We start from the raw sequence: 24,785 nt of genomic DNA on the forward strand, positions 1-24,785 counted from the left end.
TGGGAATGTTTGATGGGGATAGTGTAGAGGGAGCTTTACTCTGTATCTAATCCCGTGCTGTACCTGTCCTGGGAGTGTTTGATGGGGACAGTGTAGAGGGAGATTTACTCTCTATCTATCCCCTTGCTGTCCCTGTCCTGGGAGTGTTTGAGGGGCACAGAGTAGATGGAGCTTTACTCTGTATCTTACACCGTGCTGTACCTGTCCTGGGAGTGATTGATGGGGACAGTGTAGAGGGAGCTTTACTCTGTATCTAACCCTGTGCAGTACCTGTCCTGGGAGAGTTTCATGGGGACAATTTCGAGTGAGCTTTACTCTATATCTCACCCCGTGCTGTACCTGTTCTGTTAGTGTTTGATGGGGACAGTGTAGAGTGAGCTTTACTCTGTATCTTACCCCGTGCTATACCTGTCCTGGGAGTGTTTGATGGGGACAGTGTAGTGGGAGCTTTAATCTGTATCTAACCCCGTGCTGTACCTATCCAGGGAGTGTTTGATGGGAAAAGTGAAGAGGGATCTTTACTCTGTATCTAACCCCGTGCTGTACCTGTCTTGGGAGTGTTTGATGGGGATAGTGTAGAGGGAGCTTTACTCTGTATCTAACCAATGCTGTACCTGTCCTGGGAGTGTTTGATGGTACTGTGTAGAGGGAGTTTTTCTCTGTATCTAACCCCGTGCTATACCTCTCCTGGGAGTGTCTAATGCGGACAGTGTAGAGGGAGCTTTACTCTGTATCAAACCCCGTGCTGTACCTGTCCTGGGAGTGTTTAATGGGGAGTGTGCAGGGGGAGCTTTACTCTGTATCGAACCCAAGCTGTACCTGTCCTGGGGGTGTTTGATGGGGACAGTGTAGAGGGAGCTTTACTCAGTATCTAACCCTGTGCTGTACCTGTCCTGGGAGCGTTTGATGGGGGCTGTGTAGAGGGAGTTTTACCCTGTATCTAACCCCAGGCTGTACCTGTCCTGGGAGTGTTTGATGGGGACAGTGTAGAGGGGGATTTACTCTCTATCTAACCCCGTGCTGTCACTGTCCTGGGAGTGTTTGATGGGCACAGTGTAGATGGTGCTTTACTCTGTATCTAACCCCGTGCTTTACCTGTCCTGGGAGTGTTTGATGGGGACAGTGTAGAGGGAGCTTTACTCTGTATCTAATCACGTGCTGTTACTGTCCTGGGAGTGTTTGATGGGGACAGTGTGGAGGGAGCTTTACTCTGTATCTAACCCCGTGCTGTACCTGTCCTGGGAGTGTTTGATGGGGACTGTGTAGAGGGAGCTTTACTCTGTATCTAACCCCGTGCTGTACCTGTCCTGGGAGCGTTTGAATGGGACAGTGTAGAGGGAGCTTTATTCTGTATCTTACTCCGTGCTGTACCTGTCCTGGGAGTGATTGATGGGGACAGTGTAGAGGGAGCTTTACTCTGTATCTAACCACGTGCTGTAGCTGTCCTGGGAGTGTTTAATGGGGAGTGTGCAGAGGGAGTTTTACTCTGTATCTAAACCCGTGCTGTACCTGTCCTGGGAGTGTTTCATGGGGACAATTTCGAGTGAGCTTTACTCTGTATCTTACCCCGTGCTATACCTGTCCTGGGAATGTTTGATAGGGACTGTGTAGAGGGAGCTTTACTCTGTATCTAACCCCGTGCTGTACCTGTCCTGGGAGCGTTTGAATGGGACAGTGTAGAGGGAGCTTTATTCTGTATCTTACTCCGTGCTGTACCTGTCCTGGGAGTGATTGATGGGGACAGTGTAGAGGGAGCTTTACTCTGTATCTAACCACGTGCTGTACCTGTCCTGGGAGTGTTTAATGGGGAGTGTGCAGAGGGAGCTTTACTCTGTATCTAACCCCGTGCTGTATCTGTCCTGGGAGTGTTTCATGGGGACAATTTCGAGTGAGCTTTACTCTGTATCTTACCCCGTGCTATACCTGTCCTGGGAATGTTTGATGGGGACAGTTTAGTGGGAGCTTTAATCTGTATCTAACCCCGTGTTGTACCTGTCCTGGGAGTGTTTGATGGGGACAATGCAGAGGGTGCTTTACTCTTTATCTAACCCCGTGCTGTACCTGTCCAGGTAGTGTTTGATGGGAACAGTGCAGAGGGATCTTTACTCTGTATCTAACCCCGTGCTGTACCTGTCGTGGGGGTGTTTGATGTGGACAGTGTAGAGTGAGCTTTACTTTGTATCTAACCCCGTGCTGTACCTGTCCTGGGAGTGTTTGATGGGGACAGTGTTGAGGGAGCTTTACTCTGCGTCTAACCCCGTGCTGTACCTGTCCTGGGAGTGTTTGATGGGGACTGTGTAGAGGGAGCTTTACTCTGTATCTAACCCATTGCTGTACCTGTCCTGGGAGCGTTTGAATGGGACAGTGTAGAGGGAGCTTTATTCTGTATCTTACTCCGTGCTGTACCTGTCCTGGGAGTGATTGATGGGGACAGTGTAGAGGGAGCTTTACTCTGTATCTAACCACGTGCTGTACCTGTCCTGGGAGTGTTTAATGGGGAGTGTGCAGAGGGAGTTTTACTCTGTATCTAACCCCGTGCTGTACCTGTCCTGGGAGTGTTTCATGGGGACAATTTCGAGTGAGCTTTACTCTGTATCTTACCCCGTGCTATACCTGTCCTGGGAATGTTTAATGGGGACAGTGTAGTGGGAGCTTTAATCTGTATCTAACCCCGTGCTGTACCTGTCCTGGGAGTGTTTGATGGGGACAATGCAGAGGGTGCTTTACTCTTTATCTAACCCCGTGCTGTACCTGTCCAGGTAGTGTTTGATGGGAACAGTGCAGAGGGATCTTTACTCTGTATCTAACCCCGTGCTGTACCTGTCGTGGGGGTGTTTGATGTGGACAGTGTAGAGTGAGCTTTACTCTGTATCTAACCCCGTGCTGTACCTGTCCTGGGAGTGTTTGATGGGGACAGTGTTGAGGGAGCTTTACTCTGCGTCTAACCCCGTGCTGTACCTGTCCTGGGAGTGTTTGATGGGGATAGTGTAGAGGGAGCTTTACTCTGTATCTAACCAATGCTGTACCTGTCCTGGGAGTGTTTAATGCGGACAGTGTAGAGGGAGCTTTACTCTGTATCTAACCCCGTGCTGTCCCTGTCCTGGGAGTTTTTCATGTGGTCAGTGAAGAGGGAGCTTTACTCTGTGTCTAACCCCGTGCTGTACCTGTCCTGGGAGTGTTTGATGGTACCGTGTAGAGGGAGTTTTTCTCTGTATCTAACCCCGTGCTATATCTGTCCTGGGAGTGTGTAATGCGCACAGTGTAGATGGAGCTTTACTCTGTATCTAACCCCGTGCTGTACCTGTCCTGTGAGTGTTTGATGGGGACTGTGTAGAGGGAGCTTTACTCTGTAACTAACCCCGTGCTGTACCTGTCCTTGGAGCGTTTGAAAAGGGACAGTGTAGAGGGAGCTTTACTCTGTATCTTACTCCGTGCTGTACCTGTCCTGGGAGTGATTGATGGGGACAGTGTAGAGGGAGCTTTACTCTGTATCTAACCCCGTGCTGTACCTGTCCTGGGATTGTTTAATGGGGACAGTGTAGAGGGAGTTTTTCTCTGTATCTAACCCCGTGTTGTACCTGTCCTGGGAGTGTCTAATGCGGACAGTGTAGAGTGAGCTTTACTCTGTATTGAACCCAAGCTGTACCTGTCCTGGGAGTGTTTGATGGGGTTAGTGTAGAGGGAGTTTTACTCTGTATCTAACCCCATGCTGTACCTGTCCTGGGAGTGTTTGATGAGGACAGAGTAGAGGGGGATTTACTCTCTATCTAACCCCGTGCTGTCCCTGTCCTGGGAGTGTTTGATGGGAACAGTGTAGAGGGAGCTTTACTCTCTATCTAACCACGTGCTGTTACTGTCCTGGGAGTGTTTGATGGGGACAGTGTAGAGGGAGCTTTACTCTGTATCTAACCCCGTGCTGTACCTGTCCTGGGAGTGTTGTGATGGGGACAATGCAGAGGGTGCTTTACTCTTTATCTAACTCCGTGCTGTACCTGTCCAGGGAGTGTTTGATGGGAACAGTGCAGAGGGATCTTTACTCTGTATCTAACCCCGTGCTGTACCTGTCCTGGGGCTGTTTGATGGGGACAGTGTAGTGTGAGCTTTACTCTGTATCTAACCCCGTGCTGTACCTGTCCTGGGAGTGTTTGATGGGGACAGTGTTGAGGGAGCTTTACTCTGCGTCTAACCCCGTGCTGTACCTGTCCTGGGAGTGTTTGATGGGGATAGTGTAGAGGGAGCTTTACTCTGTATCTAACCAATGCTGTACCTGTCCTGGGAACGTTTGATGAGGACAGTGTAGAGGGAGCTTTACTCTGTATCTAACCCCGTGCTGTATCTGTCCTGTGAGTTTTTCATGTGGTCAGTGAAGAGGGAGCTTTACTCTGTATCTAACTCTGTGCTGTACCTGTCCTGGGAGAGTTTAATGCGGACAGTGTAGTGGGAGCTTTACTCTGTATCTAACCCCGTGCTGTACCTGTCCTGGGAGTGTTTGATGGTACAGTGTAGAGGGAGTTTTTCTCTGTATCAAATCCGTGCTATACCTGTCCTAGGAGTGTCGAATGCGGACAGTGTAGAGGGAGATTTATTCTGTATCTAACCCCGTGCTGTACCTGTCCTGGGAATGTTTGATGGGGATAGTGTAGAGGGAGCTTTACTCTGTATCTAATCCCGTGCTGTACCTGTCCTGGGAGTGTTTGATGGGGACAGTGTAGAGGGAGATTTACTCTCTATCTATCCCCTTGCTGTCCCTGTCCTGGGAGTGTTTGAGGGGCACAGAGTAGATGGAGCTTTACTCTGTATCTTACACCGTGCTGTACCTGTCCTGGGAGTGATTGATGGGGACAGTGTAGAGGGAGCTTTACTCTGTATCTAACCCTGTGCAGTACCTGTCCTGGGAGAGTTTCATGGGGACAATTTCGAGTGAGCTTTACTCTATATCTCACCCCGTGCTGTACCTGTTCTGTTAGTGTTTGATGGGGACAGTGTAGAGTGAGCTTTACTCTGTATCTTACCCCGTGCTATACCTGTCCTGGGAGTGTTTGATGGGGACAGTGTAGTGGGAGCTTTAATCTGTATCTAACCCCGTGCTGTACCTATCCAGGGAGTGTTTGATGGGAAAAGTGAAGAGGGATCTTTACTCTGTATCTAACCCCGTGCTGTACCTGTCTTGGGAGTGTTTGATGGGGATAGTGTAGAGGGAGCTTTACTCTGTATCTAACCAATGCTGTACCTGTCCTGGGAGTGTTTGATGGTACTGTGTAGAGGGAGTTTTTCTCTGTATCTAACCCCGTGCTATACCTGTCCTGGGAGTGTCTAATGCGGACAGTGTAGAGGGAGCTTTACTCTGTATCAAACCCCGTGCTGTACCTGTCCTGGGAGTGTTTAATGGGGAGTGTGCAGGGGGAGCTTTACTCTGTATCGAACCCAAGCTGTACCTGTCCTGGGGGTGTTTGATGGGGACAGTGTAGAGGGAGCTTTACTCAGTATCTAACCCTGTGCTGTACCTGTCCTGGGAGCGTTTGATGGGGGCTGTGTAGAGGGAGTTTTACCCTGTATCTAACCCCAGGCTGTACCTGTCCTGGGAGTGTTTGATGGGGACAGTGTAGAGGGGGATTTACTCTCTATCTAACCCCGTGCTGTCACTGTCCTGGGAGTGTTTGATGGGCACAGTGTAGATGGTGCTTTACTCTGTATCTAACCCCGTGCTGTACCTGTCCTGGGAGTGTTTGATGGGGACAGTGTAGAGGGAGCTTTACTCTGTATCTAACCACGTGCTGTTACTGTCCTGGGAGTGTTTGATGGGGACAGTGTGGAGGGAGCTTTACTCTGTATCTAACCCCGTGCTGTACCTGTCCTGGGAGTGTTTGATGGGGACTGTGTAGAGGGAGCTTTACTCTGTATCTAACCCCGTGCTGTACCTGTCCTGGGAGCGTTTGAATGGGACAGTGTAGAGGGAGCTTTATTCTGTATCTTACTCCGTGCTGTACCTGTCCTGGGAGTGATTGATGGGGACAGTGTAGAGGGAGCTTTACTCTGTATCTAACCACGTGCTGTAGCTGTCCTGGGAGTGTTTAATGGGGAGTGTGCAGAGGGAGTTTTACTCTGTATCTAAACCCGTGCTGTACCTGTCCTGGGAGTGTTTCATGGGGACAATTTCGAGTGAGCTTTACTCTGTATCTTACCCCGTGCTATACCTGTCCTGGGAATGTTTGATAGGGACTGTGTAGAGGGAGCTTTACTCTGTATCTAACCCCGTGCTGTACCTGTCCTGGGAGCGTTTGAATGGGACAGTGTAGAGGGAGCTTTATTCTGTATCTTACTCCGTGCTGTACCTGTCCTGGGAGTGATTGATGGGGACAGTGTAGAGGGAGCTTTACTCTGTATCTAACCACGTGCTGTACCTGTCCTGGGAGTGTTTAATGGGGAGTGTGCAGAGGGAGCTTTACTCTGTATCTAACCCCGTGCTGTATCTGTCCTGGGAGTGTTTCATGGGGACAATTTCGAGTGAGCTTTACTCTGTATCTTACCCCGTGCTATACCTGTCCTGGGAATGTTTGATGGGGACAGTTTAGTGGGAGCTTTAATCTGTATCTAACCCCGTGTTGTACCTGTCCTGGGAGTGTTTGATGGGGACAATGCAGAGGGTGCTTTACTCTTTATCTAACCCCGTGCTGTACCTGTCCAGGTAGTGTTTGATGGGAACAGTGCAGAGGGATCTTTACTCTGTATCTAACCCCGTGCTGTACCTGTCGTGGGGGTGTTTGATGTGGACAGTGTAGAGTGAGCTTTACTTTGTATCTAACCCCGTGCTGTACCTGTCCTGGGAGTGTTTGATGGGGACAGTGTTGAGGGAGCTTTACTCTGCGTCTAACCCCGTGCTGTACCTGTCCTGGGAGTGTTTGATGGGGACTGTGTAGAGGGAGCTTTACTCTGTATCTAACCCATTGCTGTACCTGTCCTGGGAGCGTTTGAATGGGACAGTGTAGAGGGAGCTTTATTCTGTATCTTACTCCGTGCTGTACCTGTCCTGGGAGTGATTGATGGGGACAGTGTAGAGGGAGCTTTACTCTGTATCTAACCACGTGCTGTACCTGTCCTGGGAGTGTTTAATGGGGAGTGTGCAGAGGGAGTTTTACTCTGTATCTAACCCCGTGCTGTACCTGTCCTGGGAGTGTTTCATGGGGACAATTTCGAGTGAGCTTTACTCTGTATCTTACCCCGTGCTATACCTGTCCTGGGAATGTTTAATGGGGACAGTGTAGTGGGAGCTTTAATCTGTATCTAACCCCGTGCTGTACCTGTCCTGGGAGTGTTTGATGGGGCCAATGCAGAGGGTGCTTTACTCTTTATCTAACCCCGTGCTGTACCTGTCCAGGTAGTGTTTGATGGGAACAGTGCAGAGGGATCTTTACTCTGTATCTAACCCCGTGCTGTACCTGTCGTGGGGGTGTTTGATGTGGACAGTGTAGAGTGAGCTTTACTCTGTATCTAACCCCGTGCTGTACCTGTCCTGGGAGTGTTTGATGGGGACAGTGTTGAGGGAGCTTTACTCTGCGTCTAACCCCGTGCTGTACCTGTCCTGGGAGTGTTTGATGGGGATAGTGTAGAGGGAGCTTTACTCTGTATCTAACCAATGCTGTACCTGTCCTGGGAGTGTTTAATGCGGACAGTGTAGAGGGAGCTTTACTCTGTATCTAACCCCGTGCTGTCCCTGTCCTGGGAGTTTTTCATGTGGTCAGTGAAGAGGGAGCTTTACTCTGTGTCTAACCCCGTGCTGTACCTGTCCTGGGAGTGTTTGATGGTACCGTGTAGAGGGAGTTTTTCTCTGTATCTAACCCCGTGCTATATCTGTCCTGGGAGTGTGTAATGCGCACAGTGTAGAGGGAGCTTTACTCTGTATCTAACCCTGTGCTGTACCTGTCCTGGGAGTGTTTGATGGGGACAGTGTAGAGGGAGCTTTACTCAGTATCTAACCCTGTGCTGTACCTGTCCTGGGAGTGTTTGATGGGGCAGTGTAGAGGGAGATTTACTCTGGATCTTACCCCGTGCTGTATCTGTCCTGGGAGTGTTTGATGGGGACAGAGTAGAGGAAGCTTTACTCTGTATCTAACCTCGTGCTGTACCTGTCCTGGGAGTGTTTGATGGGGACGGTGTAGAGGGAGCTTTACTCTGTATCTAACCTCGTGCTGTACCTGTCCTGGGAGTGTTTGATGGGGACAGAGTAGAGGGAGATTTGTTCTGTATCTAACCCCGTGCTGTACCTGTCCTGGGAGTGTTTGATGGGGATAGTGTAGAGGGAGCTTTACTCTGTATCTAACCCCGTGCTGTACCTGTCCTGGGAGTGTTTGATGGGGACAATGCAGAGAGAGCTTTACTCTTTATCTAACCCCGTGCTGTACCTATCCAGGGAGTGTTTGATGGGAACAGTGAAGAGGGATCTTTACTCTGTATCTAACCCCGTGCTGTACCTGTCCTGGGAGTGTTTGATGGGGATAGTGTAGAGGGAGCTTTACTCTGTATCTAACCAATGCTGTACCTGTCCTGGGAGTGTTTGACGGTACAGTGTAGAGGGAGTTTTTCTCTGTATCTAACCCCGTGCTATACCTGTCCTGGGAGTGTCTAATGCGGACAGTGTAGAGGGAGCTTTACTCTGTATCTAACCCAAGCTGTACCTGTCCTGGGAGTGTTTGATGGGGACAGTGTAGAGGGAGCTTTACTCAGTATCTAACCCTATGCTGTACCTGTCCTGGGAGTGTTTGATGGGGACAGTGTAGAGGGAGCTTTACTCTGGATCTAACCCCGTGCTGTACCTGTCCTGGGAGTGTTTGATGGGGACAGTGTAGAGGGTGCTTTACTCTGTATCTAACCCCATGCTGTACCTGTCCTGTGAGCGTTTGATGGGGACGGTGTAGAGGGAGCTTTACTCTGTATCTAACCTCGTGCTGTACCTGTCCTGGGAGTGTTTGATGGGGACAGAGTAGAGGGAGATTTATTCTGTATCTAACCCTGTGCTGTACCTGTCCTGGGAGTGTTTGATGGTGATAGTGTGGAGGGAGCTTTACTCTGTATCTAACCAATGCTGTACCTGTCCTGGGAGTGTGTAATGCAGACAGTGTAGAGGGAGCTTTACTCTGTATCTTACCCCGTGCTGTACCTGTCCTGGGAGTGTTTGATGAGGACAGTGTCGAGGGAGCTTTACTCTGTGTCTAACCCATCCTGTACCTGTTCTGGGAGTGTTTAATGCGGACAGTGTAGAGGCACCTTTACTCTGTATCTAACCCCGTGCTGTACCTGTCCTTGGAGTGTTTAATGGGGACAGTGTAGAGGGAGTTTTACTCTGTATCTAACCCCGTGCTGTACCTTTCCTGGGAGTGTTTAATGCGGACAGTGTAGAGGGTGCTTTACTCTGTATCTAACCCCGTGCTGTACCTGTCCTGGGAGTGTTTGATTGGGACAGGGTAGAGGGAGCTTTACTCTGTATCTAACCCCATGCTGTACCTGTCCTGGGAGTGTTTGATGAGGACAGTGTAGAGGGAGTTTTACTCTGTATGTAACCCTTGCTGTATCTGTTCTGGGAGTGTTTGGTGGGGACAGTGTGGAGAGAGCTTTACTCTGTATCTAACCCCGTGCTGTACCTTTGCTGGGAGTGTTTAATGCGGACAGTGTAGAGGGTGCTTTACTCTGTATCTAACCCTGTGCTGTACCTGTCCTGGGACTGTTTGATGGAGACAGAGTAGAGGGAGATTTACTCTGTACCTAACCCCGTGCTGTACCTGTCCTGGGAGTGTTTGATGGGGACATTGTGGAGGGAGTTTTACTCTGTATCTAATCCCGTGTCTATTCCCGAATCCTAGATCGGATTCTGACGGGATTCGGAGGCAGTGAACCCAGGGAGGTCACAGGTTATGTGTCCGGCTGGGGAGTCACTGAACGAGGCAAGTCATCCAGGGATCTAAATTATGGCCTCATTTCTATTAAGGTAACTGCTTTCAATCTGAGTAACAATTGATTGGTGAGAAACAGCACCGAGGCCGTTCTGTCCCTCTCCCCTGTGCTGTCCCTCTGGTGGAACTGTCCAATTGATCAAACTCCACCCCCCCCCCACTGCTCTCCCCCCCCACTGCTCTCCACCACCCCTGCTCTCCCCCGCCAACCCCCCATCATTATCCTGTGAACTTTCCCCCTCGGAGTATTTGTCCAACTCTCCATTTTGAGCGTTTTTATTGAATCTGCTTCCACCGCCCTTTCAGGCAGCACCTTCCAGATCACCACAACTCGCTGTGTCCAAACTCATCTTTCCTCCCCCCCCCGCCATCACCTGTGTCCCTCAGGTTTCCCCGACATTCCTGTCACTGTGAACAGTTTCTTCTCATTGACTCCCTCAGAGACCCTTCCTGATTCCCAAACGCCTCGATTTAATCTCCCCCTGAACCTTCCCTGCTCCCAGGAGAACCATCCCAGCTCCTCCACTCTCTCCGCAACAACTGCAGCCCCCTCCTGCCCGGGATGCGTACCGGGATATCGATCCCCGCACCCTCTCCTCGGGGTCACGACGCCCTTCCTGAAGTGTGGAGACCCGGACTTGGTGACACTTTGGAATCTTCATCGCCAGTCCGCATTCTCCCTCCTAGTCTGCCCCAGCCTTACTCAGATCCCTCCCTCACTCCTCCCGTCACTTACTCGTTGATACATTAATGGCTGAAGAATTCTCTCTCCCATACAGTCACGTGACCAGTGCCAGAAAGACGATCTCGATGACAGTCAGTTCTGTGCCAAAGGAGATGGTGTGGATTCCTGTGCAGGTAAAACCCATCTTCACAAAGCAAATAATATTCCTCAGTCCGATGTACTCCAACTTCCCTCTCTCTCAATCCTTCCCTCACCCATTCTCCGCTCTCTCTCCCCCTCCCTGTCTCTCCATTCTCTCTCCCCAGTCTCTCCCTTTCTCTCTATCCCTCTCTCCCCCATTCTTTTCCATCTCTCTATCCGCTTCTCTCCAGTCTCTCCCTTTCTTTTATCCCACTCTCCCCAGTTGCTCCCCTGGGGCAGCACGGTAGCACAGTGGTTAACACAATTGCTTCACAGCACCAGGGTCCAGGTTCGATTCCCCGCTGGGTCACTGTCTGTGCAGAGTCTGCACGTTCTCCCCGTGTCTGCGTGGGTTTCCTCCGGGTGCTCCGGTTTCCTCCCACAAGTCCCGAAAGACGTGCTGTTAGGTAATTTGGACATTCTGAATTCTCCCTCTGTGTAACCGAACAGGCGCTGGAATGTGGCAACTAGGGGCTTTTCACAGTAACTTCATTGCACTGAAGAGCCAGCTCGCTGGCGCAGTGGTTAGCACTGCAGTCTCACGGCGCCGTGGTCCCAGGTTTGAATCCCGGCTCTGAGAATGTCCGTGTGGAGTTTGCACATTCTCCCGGTGTCTGCGTGGGTTTCACCCCCACAACCCAAAGATCTGCAGGTTAGGCGGATTGGCCGTGCTAAATTCCCCCTTAATTGGAACAAAATAACCCTCCTGTCTCTGCCCTCTCTCTATCCCTCTCTCCTGTCTCTGCCCTCTCTCTATCCCTCTCTCCTGTCTCTGCCCTCTCTCTATCCCCCTCTCCTGTCTCTGCCCTCTCTGTATCCCTCTCTCCTGTCTCTGCCCTCTCTCTATCCCTCTCTCCTGTCTCTGCCCTCTCTCTATCCCTCTCTCCTGTCTCTGCCCTCTCTCTATCCCTCTCTCCTGTCTCTGCCCACTCTCTACCCCTCTCTCCTGTCTCTGCCCTCTCTCTATCCCTCTCTCCTGTCTCTGCCCTCTCTCTATCCCTCTCTCCTGTCTCTGCCCTCTCTCTAACCCTCTCTCCTGTCTCTGCCCTCTCTCTATCACTCTCTCCTGTCTCTGCCCTCTCTCTATCCCTCTCTGCTGTCTCTGCCCTCTCTCTATCCCTCTATCCTGCCTCTGCCCTCTCTCTATCACTCTCTCCTGTCTCTCCCCTTCTCTATCCCTCTCTCCTGAATCTGGCCTCTCTCTCCCTCTCTCCTGTCTCTGCCCTCTCTCTATCCCTCTCTCCTGTCTCTGCCCTCTCTCTATCCCTCTCTCCTGACTCTGCCGTCTCTCTATCCCTCTCTCCTGTCTCTGCCCTCTCTCTATCCCTCTCTCCTGTCTCTGCCCTCTCTCTCTCCCTCTCTCCTCCTGTCTCTGCCCTCTCGCTATCCCTCTGTCCTGTCTCTGCCCTCACTCTATCCCTGTCTCCTGTCTCTGCCCTCTCTCTACCCCTCTCTCCTGTCTCTCCCCTCTCTCTGTCCCTCTCTGCTGTCTCTGCCCTCTCGCTATCCCTCTCTCCTGTCTCTGCCCTCTCTCTATCCCTCTCTCCTGTCTCTGCCCTCTCTCTATCCCTCTCTCCTGTCTCTGCCCTCTCTCTATCCCTCTCTCCTGTCTCTGCCCTCTCTCTATCCCTCTCTCCTGTCTCTGCCCTCTCTCTATCCCTCTCTCCTGACTCTGCCCTCTCTCTATCCCTCTCTCCTGACTCTGCCCTCTCTCTATCCCTCTCTCCTGTCACTGCCCTCTCTCTCTCCCTCTCTCCTCCTGTCTCTGCCCTCTCGCTATCCCTCTCTCCTGTCTCTCCCCTCTCTCTGTCCCTCTCTGCTGTCTCTGCCCTCTCGATATCCCTCTCTCCTGTCTCTGCCCTCTCTCTATCCCTCTCTCCTGTCTCTGCCCTCTCTCTATCCCTCTCTCCTGTCTCTGCCCTGTCCTCTCTCTATCCCTCTCTCCTGTCTCTCCCCTCTCTCTATCCCACTCTCCTGTCTCTGCCCTCTCTCTTTCCCTCTCTCCTGTCTCTGCACTCTCTCTATCCCTCTCTCCTGTCTCTCCCCTCTCTCTATCCCTCTCTCCTGACTCTGCCCTCTCTCTAGACCTCTCTCCTGTCTCTGCACTCTCTCTATCCCTCTCTCCTGTCTCTGCCCTCTCTATCCCTCTCTCCGCTCTCTGCCCTCGCTCTATCCCTCTCTCCTGTCTCTGCCCTCTCTCTATCCCTCTCTCCTGTCCCTGCCATCTCTCTATCCCTCTCTCCTGTCTCTGCCCTCTCTCTATTCCTCTCTCCTGTCTCTGCCCTCTCTCTATCCCTCTCTCCTGTCTCTGCCCACTCTCTATCCCTCTCTCCTGTCTCTGCCCTCTCTCTATGCCTCTCTCCTGTCTCTGCCCTCTCTCTATCCCTCTCTCCTCTCTCTCTGCCCTCTCTCTATCCCTCTCTCCTGTCTCTGCCCTCTCTCTATCCCTCTCTCCTGTCTCTGCCCTCTCTCTATCCCTCACTCCTGTCTGTGCCCTCTCTCTATCCCTCTCTCCTGTCTCTGCCCTCTCACTATCCCTCTCTCCTGTCTCTGCCCTCTCTCTATCCCTCTCTCCTGTCTCTGCCCTCTCTCTATCCCTCTCTCCTGTCTCTGCCCTCTCTCTATCCCTCTCTCCTGTCTCTGCCCTCTCTCTATCCCTCTCTCATGTCTCTGCCCTCTCTCTATCCCTCTCTCCTTTCTCTGCCCCCTCTCTATCCCTCTCTCCTGTCTCGGCCCTCTCTCTATCCCTCTCTCCTGTCTCTGCCCTCTCTCTCTCCCTCTCTCCTCCCGTCTCTGCCCTCTCGCTATCCCTCTCTCCTGTCTCTCCCCTCTCTCTATCCCTTTCTCCTGTCTCTCCCCTCTCACTATCCCTCTCTCCTGTCTTTGCCCTCTCTCTATCCCTCTCTCCTGTCTCTGTTCTCTTTCTATCACTCTCTCCTGTCTCTGCCCTCTCTCTATCCCTCTCTCCTGTCTCTGCCCTCTCTCTATCCCTCTCTCCTGTCTCTGCACTCTCTCTATCCCTCTGTCCTGTCTCTGCCCTCTCTCTATCCGCTCTCCTGTCTCTGCCCTCTCTATCCCTCTCTCCGCTCTCTGCCCTCTCTCTATCCCTCTTTCCTGTCTCTGCCCTCTCTCTATCTCTCTCTCCTGTCTCTGCCCTCTCTCTATCCCTCTCTCCTGTCTCGCCCCTCTCTCTATCCTGCTCTTCTGTCTTAGCCCTCTCTCTATCCCTTTCTCCTGTCTCTGCCCTCTCTCTCTCCCTCTGTCCTGTCTCTGCCCTCTCTCTATCCCTCTCTCCTGTCTCTGCCCTCTCTATCCCTCTCTCCGATCTCTGCCCTCTCTCTATCCCTCTTTCCTGTCTCTGCCCTCGCTCCTGTCTCTGCCCTCTCTTTATCCCTCTCTCCTGTCTCTGCCCTCTCTCAATCCCTCTCTCCTGTCTCTGCCCTCTCTCTATCCCTCTCTCCTATCTCTGCCCTCTCTCTATCCCTCTCTCCTGTCTCTGCCCTCTCTCTATCCCTCTCTCCTGCCTCTGCCCTCTCTCTATCCCTCTCTCCTGTCTCTGCCTTCTCTCTATCCCTCTCTCCTGTCTCTGCCCTCTCTCTATCCCTCTCTCATGTCTCTGGCCTCTCTCTATCCCTCTCAACTGTCTCTGCCCCCTCTCTATCCCTCTCTCCTGTCTCTTCCCTCTCTCTATCACTCTCTCCTGTTTCTCCCCTCTCTCTATCCCTCTCTCCTGTCTCTGCCCTCTCTCTATCCCTCTCTTCTGTCTCTCCCCTCTCTCTCTCCCTCTCTCCGCTCTCTGCCCTCGCTCTATCCCTCTCTCCTGTCTCTGCCCTCTCTCTATCCCTCTCTCCTGTCTCTGCAATCTCTCTATCCCTCTCTCCTGTCTCTGCCATCTCTCTATCCCTCTCTCCTGTCTCTGCCCTCTCTCTATCCCTCTCTCCTGTCTCTGCCATCTCTCTATCCCTCTCTCCTGTCTCTGCCCACTCTCTATCCCTCTCTCCTATCTCTGCCCTCTCTCTATCCGTCTCTCATGTCTCTGCCCTCTCCCTATCCCACTCTCCTGTCTCTGCCCTCTCTCTATCCCTCTCTCCTGTCTCTGCCCTCTCTCTATCCCTCTCTCCTGCCTCTGCCCTCTCTCTATCCCTCTCTCCTGTCTCTGCCCTGTCCTCTCTCTATCCCTCTCTCCTGTCTCTCCCCTCTCTCTATCCCACTCTCCTGCCTCTGCCCTCTCTCTTTCCCACTCTCCTGTCTCTGCACTCTCTCTATCCCTCTCTCCTGTCTCTCCCATCTCTCTATCCCTCTCTCCTGACTCTGCCCTCTCTCTAGACCTCTCTCCTGTCTCTGCACTCTCTCTATCCCTCTCTCCTGTCTCTGCCCTCTCTCTATCCCTCTCTCCTGTCTCTGCCATCTCTCTATCCCTCTCTCCTGTCTCTGCCATCTCTCTATCCCTCTCTCCTGTCTCTGCCCTCTCTCTATCCCTCTCTCCTGTCTCTGACCTCTCTCTATCCCTCTCTCCTGTCTCTGCCCACTCTCTATCCCTCTCTCCTGTTTCTGCCCTCTCTCTATCCCTCTCTCTCCTGTCTCTGCACTCTCTCTATCCCTCTGTCCTGTCTCTGCCCTCTCTCTATCCCTCTCTCCTGTCTCTGCCCTCTCTATCCCTCTCTCCGCTCTCTGCCCTCTCTCTATCCCTCTTTCCTGTCTCTGCCCTCTCTCTATCTCTCTCTCCTGTCTCTGCCCTCTCTCTATCCCTCTCTCCTGTCTCGCCCCTCTCTCTATCCTGCTCTTCTGTCTTAGCCCTCTCTCTATCCCTTTCTCCTGTCTCTGCCCTCTCTCTCTCCCTCTGTCCTGTCTCTGCCCTCTCTCTATCCCTCTCTCCTGTCTCTGCCCTCTCTATCCCTCTCTCCGATCTCTGCCCTCTCTCTATCCCTCTTTCCTGTCTCTGCCCTCGCTCCTGTCTCTGCCCTCTCTTTATCCCTCTCTCCTGTCTCTGCCCTCTCTCAATCCCTCTCTCCTGTCTCTGCCCTCTCTCTATCCCTCTCTCCTATCTCTGCCCTCTCTCTATCCCTCTCTCCTGTCTCTGCCCTCTCTCTATCCCTCTCTCCTGCCTCTGCCCTCTCTCTATCCCTCTCTCCTGTCTCTGCCTTCTCTCTATCCCTCTCTCCTGTCTCTGCCCTCTCTCTATCCCTCTCTCATGTCTCTGGCCTCTCTCTATCCCTCTCAACTGTCTCTGCCCCCTCTCTATCCCTCTCTCCTGTCTCTTCCCTCTCTCTATCACTCTCTCCTGTTTCTCCCCTCTCTCTATCCCTCTCTCCTGTCTCTGCCCTCTCTCTATCCCTCTCTTCTGTCTCTCCCCTCTCTCTCTCCCTCTCTCCGCTCTCTGCCCTCGCTCTATCCCTCTCTCCTGTCTCTGCCCTCTCTCTATCCCTCTCTCCTGTCTCTGCAATCTCTCTATCCCTCTCTCCTGTCTCTGCCATCTCTCTATCCCTCTCTCCTGTCTCTGCCCTCTCTCTATCCCTCTCTCCTGTCTCTGCCATCTCTCTATCCCTCTCTCCTGTCTCTGCCCACTCTCTATCCCTCTCTCCTATCTCTGCCCTCTCTCTATCCGTCTCTCATGTCTCTGCCCTCTCCCTATCCCACTCTCCTGTCTCTGCCCTCTCTCTATCCCTCTCTCCTGTCTCTGCCCTCTCTCTATCCCTCTCTCCTGCCTCTGCCCTCTCTCTATCCCTCTCTCCTGTCTCTGCCCTGTCCTCTCTCTATCCCTCTCTCCTGTCTCTCCCCTCTCTCTATCCCACTCTCCTGCCTCTGCCCTCTCTCTTTCCCACTCTCCTGTCTCTGCACTCTCTCTATCCCTCTCTCCTGTCTCTCCCATCTCTCTATCCCTCTCTCCTGACTCTGCCCTCTCTCTAGACCTCTCTCCTGTCTCTGCACTCTCTCTATCCCTCTCTCCTGTCTCTGCCCTCTCTCTATCCCTCTCTCCTGTCTCTGCCATCTCTCTATCCCTCTCTCCTGTCTCTGCCATCTCTCTATCCCTCTCTCCTGTCTCTGCCCTCTCTCTATCCCTCTCTCCTGTCTCTGACCTCTCTCTATCCCTCTCTCCTGTCTCTGCCCACTCTCTATCCCTCTCTCCTGTTTCTGCCCTCTCTCTATCCCTCTCTCCTGTCTCTGCCCTCTCTCTATCCCTCTCTCCTGTCTCTGCCCTCTCTCTATCCCTCTCTCCTGTCTCTGCCCTCTCTCTATCCCTCACTCCTGTCTCTGCCTTCTCTCTATCCCTCTCTCCTGTCTCTGCCCTCTCACTATCCCTCTCTCCTGTCTCTGCCCTCTCTCTATCCCTCTCTCCTGTCTCTGCCCTCTCTCTATCCCTCTCTCCTGTCTCTGCTCTCTCTCTATCCCTCTCTCCTGTATCTGCCCTCTCTCTATCCCTCTCTCCTTTCTCTGCCCTCTCTCTATCCCTCTCTCCTGTCTCGGCCCTCTCTCTATCCCTCTCTCCTATCTCTGCCCTCTCTCTCTCCCTCTCTCCTCCCGTCTCTGCCCTCTCGCTATCCCTCTCTCCTGTCTCTCCCCTCTCTCTATCCCTTGCTCCTGTCTCTCCCCTCTCTCTATCCCTCTCTCCTTTCTTTGCCCTCTCTCTATCCCTCTCTCCTGTCTCTGCTCTCTTTCTATCACTCTCTACTGTCTCTGCCCTCTCTCTATCCCTCTCTCCTGTCTCTGCCCTCTCTCTATCCCTCTCTCCTGTCTCTGCACTCTCTCTATCCCTCTGTCCTGTCTCTGCCCCCTCTCTATCCCTCTCTCCTGTCTCTGCCCTCTCGATCCCTCTCTCCGCTCTCTGCCCTCTCTCTATCCCTCTCTCCTGTCTCTGCCCTCTCTCTATCCCTCTCTCCTGTCTCTGCCCTCTCTCTATCCCTCTCTTCTGTCTCTCCCCTCTCTCTATCCCTCTCTCCTGTCCCTGCCCTCTCTCTATCCCTCTCTCCTGTCTCTGCCCTCTCTCTCTCCCTCTCTCCTCCTGTCTATGCCCTCTCGCTATCCCTCTGTCCTGTCTCTGCCCTCACTCTATCCCTGTCTCCTGTCTCTGCCCTCTCTCTACCCCTCTCTCCTGTCTCTGCCCTCTCTCTATCCCTCTCTCCTGTCTCTACCCTCACTCTATCCCTCTCTCCTGACTCTGCCCTCTCTCTATCCCTTTCTCCTGTCTCTGCCCTCTCTCTATCCCTCTCTCCTGTCACTGCCCTCTCTCTCTCCCTCTCACCTACTGTCTCTGCCCTCTCGCTATCCCTCTCTCCTGTCTCTCCCCTCTCTCTGTCCCTCTCTGCTGTCTCTGCCCTCTCGCTATCCCTCTCTCCTGTCTCTGCACTCTCTCTATCCCTCTCTCCTGTCTCTGCCCTCTCTCTATCTCTCTCTCCTGTCTCTGCCCTCTCTCTATCCCTCTCTGCTGTCTCTCCCCTCTCTCTATCCCTCTCTCCTGTGTCTGTCCTCTCTCTATCCCTCTCTCCTGTCTCTCCCCTCTCTCTCTCTCCCACTCTCCTGTCTCTGCCCTCTCTCTTTCCCTCTCTCCTGTCTCAGCACTCTCTCTATCCCTCTCTCCCGTCTCTCCCCTCTCTCTATCCCTCTCTCCTGTCTCTGCCCTCTCTCTAGACCTCCCTCCTGTCTCTGCACTCTCTCTATCCCTCTCTCCTGTCTCTGCCCTCTCTATCCCTCTCTCCGCTCTCTGCCCTCGCTCTATCCCTCTCTCCTGTCTCTGCCCTCTCTCTATCCCTCTCTCCTGTCTCTGCCATCTCTCTATCCCTCTGTCCTGTCTCTGCCATCTCTCTATCCCTCTCTCCTGTCTCTGCCCTCTCTCTATCCCTCTCTCCTGTCTCTGCCCTCTCTCTATCCCTCTCTCCTGTCTCTGCCCTCTCTCTATCCCTCTCTCCTTTCTCTGCCCTGTCCTCTCTCTATCCCTCTCTCCTGTCTCTCCCCTCTCTCTATCCCACTCTCCTGTCTCTGCCCTCTCTCTTTCCCTCTCTCCTGTATCTGCACTCTCTCTATCCCTCTCTCCTGTCTCTCCCCTCTCTCTATCCCTCTCTCCTGACTCTGCCCTCTCTGTAGACCTCTCTCCTGTCTCTGCACTCTCTCCATCCCTCTCTCCTGTCTCTGCCCTCTCTATACCTCTCTCCGCTCTCTGCCCTCGCTCTATCCCTCTCTCCTGTCTCTGCCCTCTCTCTATCCCTCTCTCCTGTCTCTACCATCTCTCTATCCCTCTCTCCTTTCTCTGACATCTCTCTATCCCTCTCTCCTGTCTCTGCCCTCTCTCTATCCCTCTCTCCTGTCTCTGCCCTCTCTCTATCCCTCTCTCCTGTCTCTGCCCACTCTCTATCCCTCTCTCCTGTCTCTGCCCTCTCTCTATCCCTCTCTCCTGTCTCTGCCCTCTCTCTATCCCTCTCTCCTCTCTCTCTGCCCTCTCTCTATCCCTCTCTCCTGTCTCTGCCCTCTCTCTATCCCTCTCTCCTGTCTCTGCCCTCTCTCTATCCCTCACTCCTGTCTCTGCCCTCTCTATCCCTCTCTCCTGTCTCTGCCCTCTCACTATCCCTCTCTCCTGTCTCTGCCCTCTCTCTATCCCTCTCTCCTGTCTCTGCCCTCTCTCTCTCCCTCTCTCCTGTCTCTGCCCTCTCTCTATCCCTCTCTCCTGTCTCTGCCCTCTCTCTATCCCTCTCTCCTGTCTCTGCCCTCTCTCTATCCCTCTCTCCTTTCTCTGCCCCCTCTCTATCCCTCTCTCCTGTCTCGGCCCTCTCTATATCCCTCTCTCCTGTCTCTGCCCTCTCACTCTCCCTCTCTCCTCCCGTCTCTGCCCTCTCGCTATCCCTCTCTCCTGTCTATCCCCTCTCTCTATCCCTTTCTCCTGTCTCTCCCCTCTCACTATCCCTCTCTCCTGTCTTTGCCCTCTCTCTATCCCTCTCTCCTGTCTCTGTTCTCTTTCTATCACTCTCTCCTGTCTCTGCCCTCTCTCTATCCCTCTCTCCTGTCTCTGCCCTCTCTCTATCCCTCTCTCCTGTCTCTGCACTCTCTCTATCCCTCTGTCCTGTCTCTGCCCTCTCTCTATCCCTCTCTCCTGTCTCTGCCCTCTCTATCCCTCTCTCCGCTCTCTGCCCTCTCTCTATCCCTCTTTCCTGTCTCTGCCCTCTCTCTATCCCTCTCTCCTGTCTCTGCCCTCTCTCTATCCCTCTCTCCTGTCTCGCCCCTCTCTCTATCCTGCTCTTCTGTCTTAGCCCTCTCTCTATCCCTCTCTCCTGTCTCTGCCTTCTCTCTCTCCCTCTGTCCTGTCTCTGCCCTCTCTCTATCCCTCTCTCCTGTCTCTGCCCTCTCTATCCCTCTCTCCGATCTCTGCCCTCTCTCTATCCCTCTTTCCTGTCTCTGCCCTCGCTCCTGTCTCTGCCCTCTCTTTATCCCTCTCTCCTGTCTCTGCCCTCTCTCTATCCCTCTCTCCTGTCTCTGCCCTCTCTCTATCCCTCTCTCCTATCTCTGCCCTCTCTCTATCCGTCTCTCATGTCTCTGCCCTCTCCCTATCCCACTCTCCTGTCTCTGCCCTCTCTCTATCCCTCTCTCCTGTCTCTGCCCTATCTCTATCCCTCTCTCCTACCTCTGCCCTCTCTCTATCCCTCTCTCCTGTCTCTGCCTTCTCTCTATCCCTCTCTCCTGTCTCTGCCCTCTCTCTATCCCTCTCTCATGTCTCTGGCCTCTCTCTATCCCTCTCAACTGTCTCTGCCCTCTCTCTATCCCTCTCTCCTGTCTCTTCCCTCTCTCTATCACTCTCTCCTGTTTCTCCCCTCTCTCTATCCCTCTCTCCTGTCTCTGCCCTCTCTCTATCCCTCTCTTCTGTCTCTCCCCTCTCTCTCTCCCTCTCTCCGCTCTCTGCCCTCGCTCTACCCCTCTCTCCTGTCTCTGCCCTCACTCTATCCCTCTCTCCTGTCTCTGCCATCTCTCTATCCCTCTCTCCTGTCTCTGCCATCTCTCTATCCCTCTCTCCTGTCTCTGCCCTCTCTCTATCCCTCTCTCCTGTCTCTGCCCTCTCTCTATCCCTCTCTCCTGTCTCTGCCCACTCTCTATCCCTCTCTCCTATCTCTGCCCTATCTCTATCCTTCTCTCATGTCTCTGCCCTCTCCCTATCCCACTCTCCTGTCTCTGCCCTCTCTCTATCCCTCTCTCCTGTCTCTGCCCTCTCTCTATCCCTCTCTCCTGCCTCTGCCCTCTCTCTATCCCTCTCTCCTGTCTCTGCCCTGTCCTCTCTCTATCCCTCTCTCCTGTCTCTGCCCTCTCTCTTTCCCACTCTCCTGTCTCTGCACTCTCTCTATCCCTCTCTCCTGTCTCTCCCATCTCTCTATCCCTCTCTCCTGACTCTGCCCTCTCTCTAGACCTCTCTCCTGTCTCTGCACTCTCTCTATCCCTCTCTCCTGTCTCTGCCCTCTCTCTATCCCTCTCCTGTCTCTTCCATCTCTCTATCCCTCTCTCCTGTCTCTGCCCACTCTCTATCCCTCTCTCCTGTTTCTGCCCTCTCTCTATCCCTCTCTCCTGTCTCTGCCCTCTCTCTATCCCTCTCTCCTCTCTCTGCCCTCTCTCTATCCCTCTCTGCTGTCTCTGCCCTCTCTCTATCCCTCTCTCCTGTCTCTGCCCTCTCTCTATCCCTCACTCCTGTCTCTGCCCTCTCTCTATCCCTCTCTCCTGTCTCTGCCCTCTCTCTATCCCTCTCTCCTGTCTCTGCCCTCTCTATCCCTCTCTCCGCTCTCTGCCCTCTCTCTATCCCTCTTTCCTGTCTCTGCCCTCTCTCTATCCCTCTCTCCTGTCTCTGCCCTCTCTCTATCCCTCTCTCCTGTCTCGCCCCTCTCTCTATCCTGCTCTTCTGTCTTAGCCCTCTCTCTATCCCTCTCTCCTGTCTCTGCCCTCTCTCTCTCCCTCTGTCCTGTCTCTGCCCTCTCTCTATCCCTCTCTCCTGTCTCTGCCCTCTCTATCCCTCTCTCCGATCTCTGCCCTCTCTCTATCCCTCTTTCCTGTCTCTGCCCTCGCTCCTGTCTCTGCCCTCTCTTTATCCCTCTCTCCTGTCTCTGCCCTCTCTCTATCCCTCTCTCCTATCTCTGCCCTCTCTCTATCCCTCTCTCCTATCTCTGCCCTCTCTCTATCCGTCTCTCATGTCTCTGCCCTCTCCCTATCCCACTCTCCTGTCTCTGCCCTCTCTCTATCCCTCTCTCCTGTCTCTGCCCTCTCTCTATCCCTCTCTCCTGCCTCTGCCTTCTCTCTATCCCTCTCTCCTGTCTCTGCCTTCTCTCTATCCCTCTCTCCTGTCTCTGCCCTCTCTCTATCCCTCTCTCATGTCTCTGGCCTCTCTCTATCCCTCTCAACTGTCTCTGCCCTCTCTCTATCCCTCTCTCCTGTCTCTTCCCTCTCTCTATCACTCTCTCCTGTTTCTCCCCTCTCTCTATCCCTCTCTCCTGTCTCTGCCCTCTCTCTGTCCCTCTCTTCTGTCTCTCCCCTCTCTCTCTCCCTCTCTCCGCTCTCTGCCCTCGCTCTATCCCTCTCTCCTGTCTCTGCCCTCTCTCTATCCCTCTCTCCTGTCTCTGCCATCTCTCTATCCCTCTCTCCTGTCTCTGCCATCTCTCTATCCCTCTCTCCTGTCTCTGCCCTCTCTCTATCCCTCTCTCCTGTCTCTGCCCTCTCTCTATCCCTCTCTCCTGTCTCTGCCCACTCTCTATCCCTCTCTCCTATCTCTGCCCTCTCTCTATCCGTCTCTCATGTCTCTGCCCTCTCCCTATCCCACTCTCCTGTCTCTGCCCTCTCTCTATCCCTCTCTCCTGTCTCTGCCCTCTCTCTATCCCTCTCTCCTGCCTCTGCCCTCTCTCTATCCCTCTCTCCTGTCTCTGCCCTGTCCTCTCTCTATCCCTCTCTCCTGTCTCTCCCCTCTCTATATCCCACTCTCCTGCCTCTGCCCTCTCTCTTTCCCACTCTCCTGTCTCTGCACTCTCTCTATCCCTCTCTCCTGTCTCTCCCATCTCTCTATCCCTCTCTCCTGACTCTGCCCTCTCTCTAGACCTCTCTCCTGTCTCTGCCCTCTCTCTTTCCCACTCTCCTGTCTCTGCACTCTCTCTATCCCTCTCTCCTGTCTCTCCCATCTCTCTATCCCTCTCTCCTGACTCTGCCCTCACTCTATCCCTCTCTCCTGTCTCTGCCCTCTCTCTATCCCTCTCTCCTGTCTCTGCCATCTCTCTATTCCTCTCTCCTGTCTCTGCCATCTGTCTATCCCTCTCTCCTGTCTCTGCCCTCTCTCTATCCCTCTCTCCTGTCTCTGCCCTCTCTCTATCCCTCTCTCCTGTCTCTGCCCACTCTCTATCCCTCTCTCCTGTTTCTGCCCTCTCTCTATCCCTCTCTCCTGTCTCTGCCCTCTCTCTATCCCTCTCTCCTCTCTCTGCCCTCTCTCTATCCCTCTCTCCTGTCTCTGCCCTCTCTCTCTCCCTCTCTCCTGTCTCTGCCCTCTCTCTATCCCTCACTCCTGTCTCTGCCCTCTCTCTATCCCTCTCTCCTGTCTCTGCCCTCTCACTATCCCTCTCTCCTGTCTCTGCCCTCTCTCTATCCCTCTCTCCTGTCTCTGCCCTCTCTCTATCCCTCTCTCCTGTCTCTGCCCTCTCTCTATCCCTCTCTCCTTTCTCTGCCCTCTCTCTATCCCCCTCTCCTGTCTCGGCCCTCTCTCTATCCCTCTCTCCTATCTCTGCCCTCTCTCTCTCCCTCTCTCCTCCTGTCTCTGCCCTCTCGCTATCCCTCTCTCCTGTCTCTCCCCTCTCTCTATCCCTTTCTCCTGTCTCTCCCCTCTCTCTATCCCTCTCTCCTGTCTTTGCCCTCTCTCTATCCCTCTCTCCTGTCTCTGCTCTCTTTCTATCACTCTCTCCTGTCTCTGCCCTCTCTCTAACCCTCTCTCCTGTCTCTGCCGTCTCTCTATCCCTCTCTCCTGTCTCTGCACTCTCTCTATCCCTCTGTCCTGTCTCTGCCCTCTCTCTATCCCTCTCTCCTGTCTCTGCCCTCTCGATCCCTCTCTCCGCTCTCTGCCCTCTCTCTATCCCTCTTTCCTGTCTCTGCCCTCTCTCTATCCCTCTCTCCTGTCTCTGCCCTCTCTCTATCCCTCTCTTCTGTCTCTCCCCTCTCTCTATCACTCTCTCCTGTCCCTGCCCTCTCGCTATCCCTCTGTCCTGTCTCTGCCCTCACTCTATCCCTGTCTCCTGTCTCTGCCCTCTCTCTACCCCTCTCTCCTGTCTCTGCCCTCTCTCTATCCCTCTCTCCTGTCTCTGCCCTCTCTCTATCCCTCTCTCCTGACTCTGCCCTCTCTCTATCCCTTTCTCCTGTCTCTGCCCTCTCTCTTTCCCTCTCTCCTGTCACTGCCCCATCTCTCTCCCTCTCTCCTCCTGTCTCTGCCCTCTTGCTATCCCTCTCTCTTGTCTCTCCCCTCTCTCTGTCCCTCTCTGCTGTCTCTGCCCTGTCGCTATCCCTCTCTCCTGTCTCTGCCCTCTCTCTATCCCTCTCTCCTGTGTCTGCCCTCTCTCTATCCCTCTCTCCTGTCTCTGCCCTCTCTCTATCGTTCTCTGCTGTCTCTCCCCTCTCTCTATCCCTCTCTCCTGTGTCTGTCCTCTCTCTATCCCTCTCTCCTGTCTCTCCCCTCTCTCTCTCCCACTCTCCTGTCTCTAACCTCTCTCTTTCCCTCTCTCCTGTCTCAGCACTCTCTCTATCCCTCTCTCCCGTCTCTCCCCTCTCTCTATCCCTCTCTCCTGTCTCTGCCCTCTCTCTAGACCTCTCTCCTGTCTCTGCACTCTCTCTATCCCTCTCTCCTGTCTCTGCCCTCTCTCTATCCCTCTCTCCTGTCGCTGCCATCTCTCTATCCCTCTCTCCTGTCTCTCCCCTCTCTCTATCCCTCTCTACTGTCTCTGCCCTCTCTCTATCCCTCTCTCCTGTCTCTGCCCTCTCTCTATCCCTCT

The 24,785-nt window shown here is 53.5% G+C and overlaps 1 protein-coding gene across 1 annotated transcript in view; it reads left to right on the forward strand.

Moving 5' to 3' along the window:
• The window catches only part of LOC140395884 (complement factor B-like), a 411,298-nt gene that overhangs the window by 222,818 nt on the left and 163,695 nt on the right, over window positions 1–24,785 (forward strand). The window contains exons 13-14 of the mRNA XM_072483955.1: window positions 9,855–9,979; window positions 10,724–10,802. Coding sequence (XP_072340056.1) covers window positions 9,855–9,979; window positions 10,724–10,802 — 204 coding nt within the window. The remainder of the gene's footprint in view (window positions 1–9,854; window positions 9,980–10,723; window positions 10,803–24,785) is intronic.

Source organism: Scyliorhinus torazame, chromosome 19 (genome assembly GCF_047496885.1).
Source record: "Scyliorhinus torazame isolate Kashiwa2021f chromosome 19, sScyTor2.1, whole genome shotgun sequence".
NCBI lineage: Eukaryota > Metazoa > Chordata > Chondrichthyes > Carcharhiniformes > Scyliorhinidae > Scyliorhinus > Scyliorhinus torazame.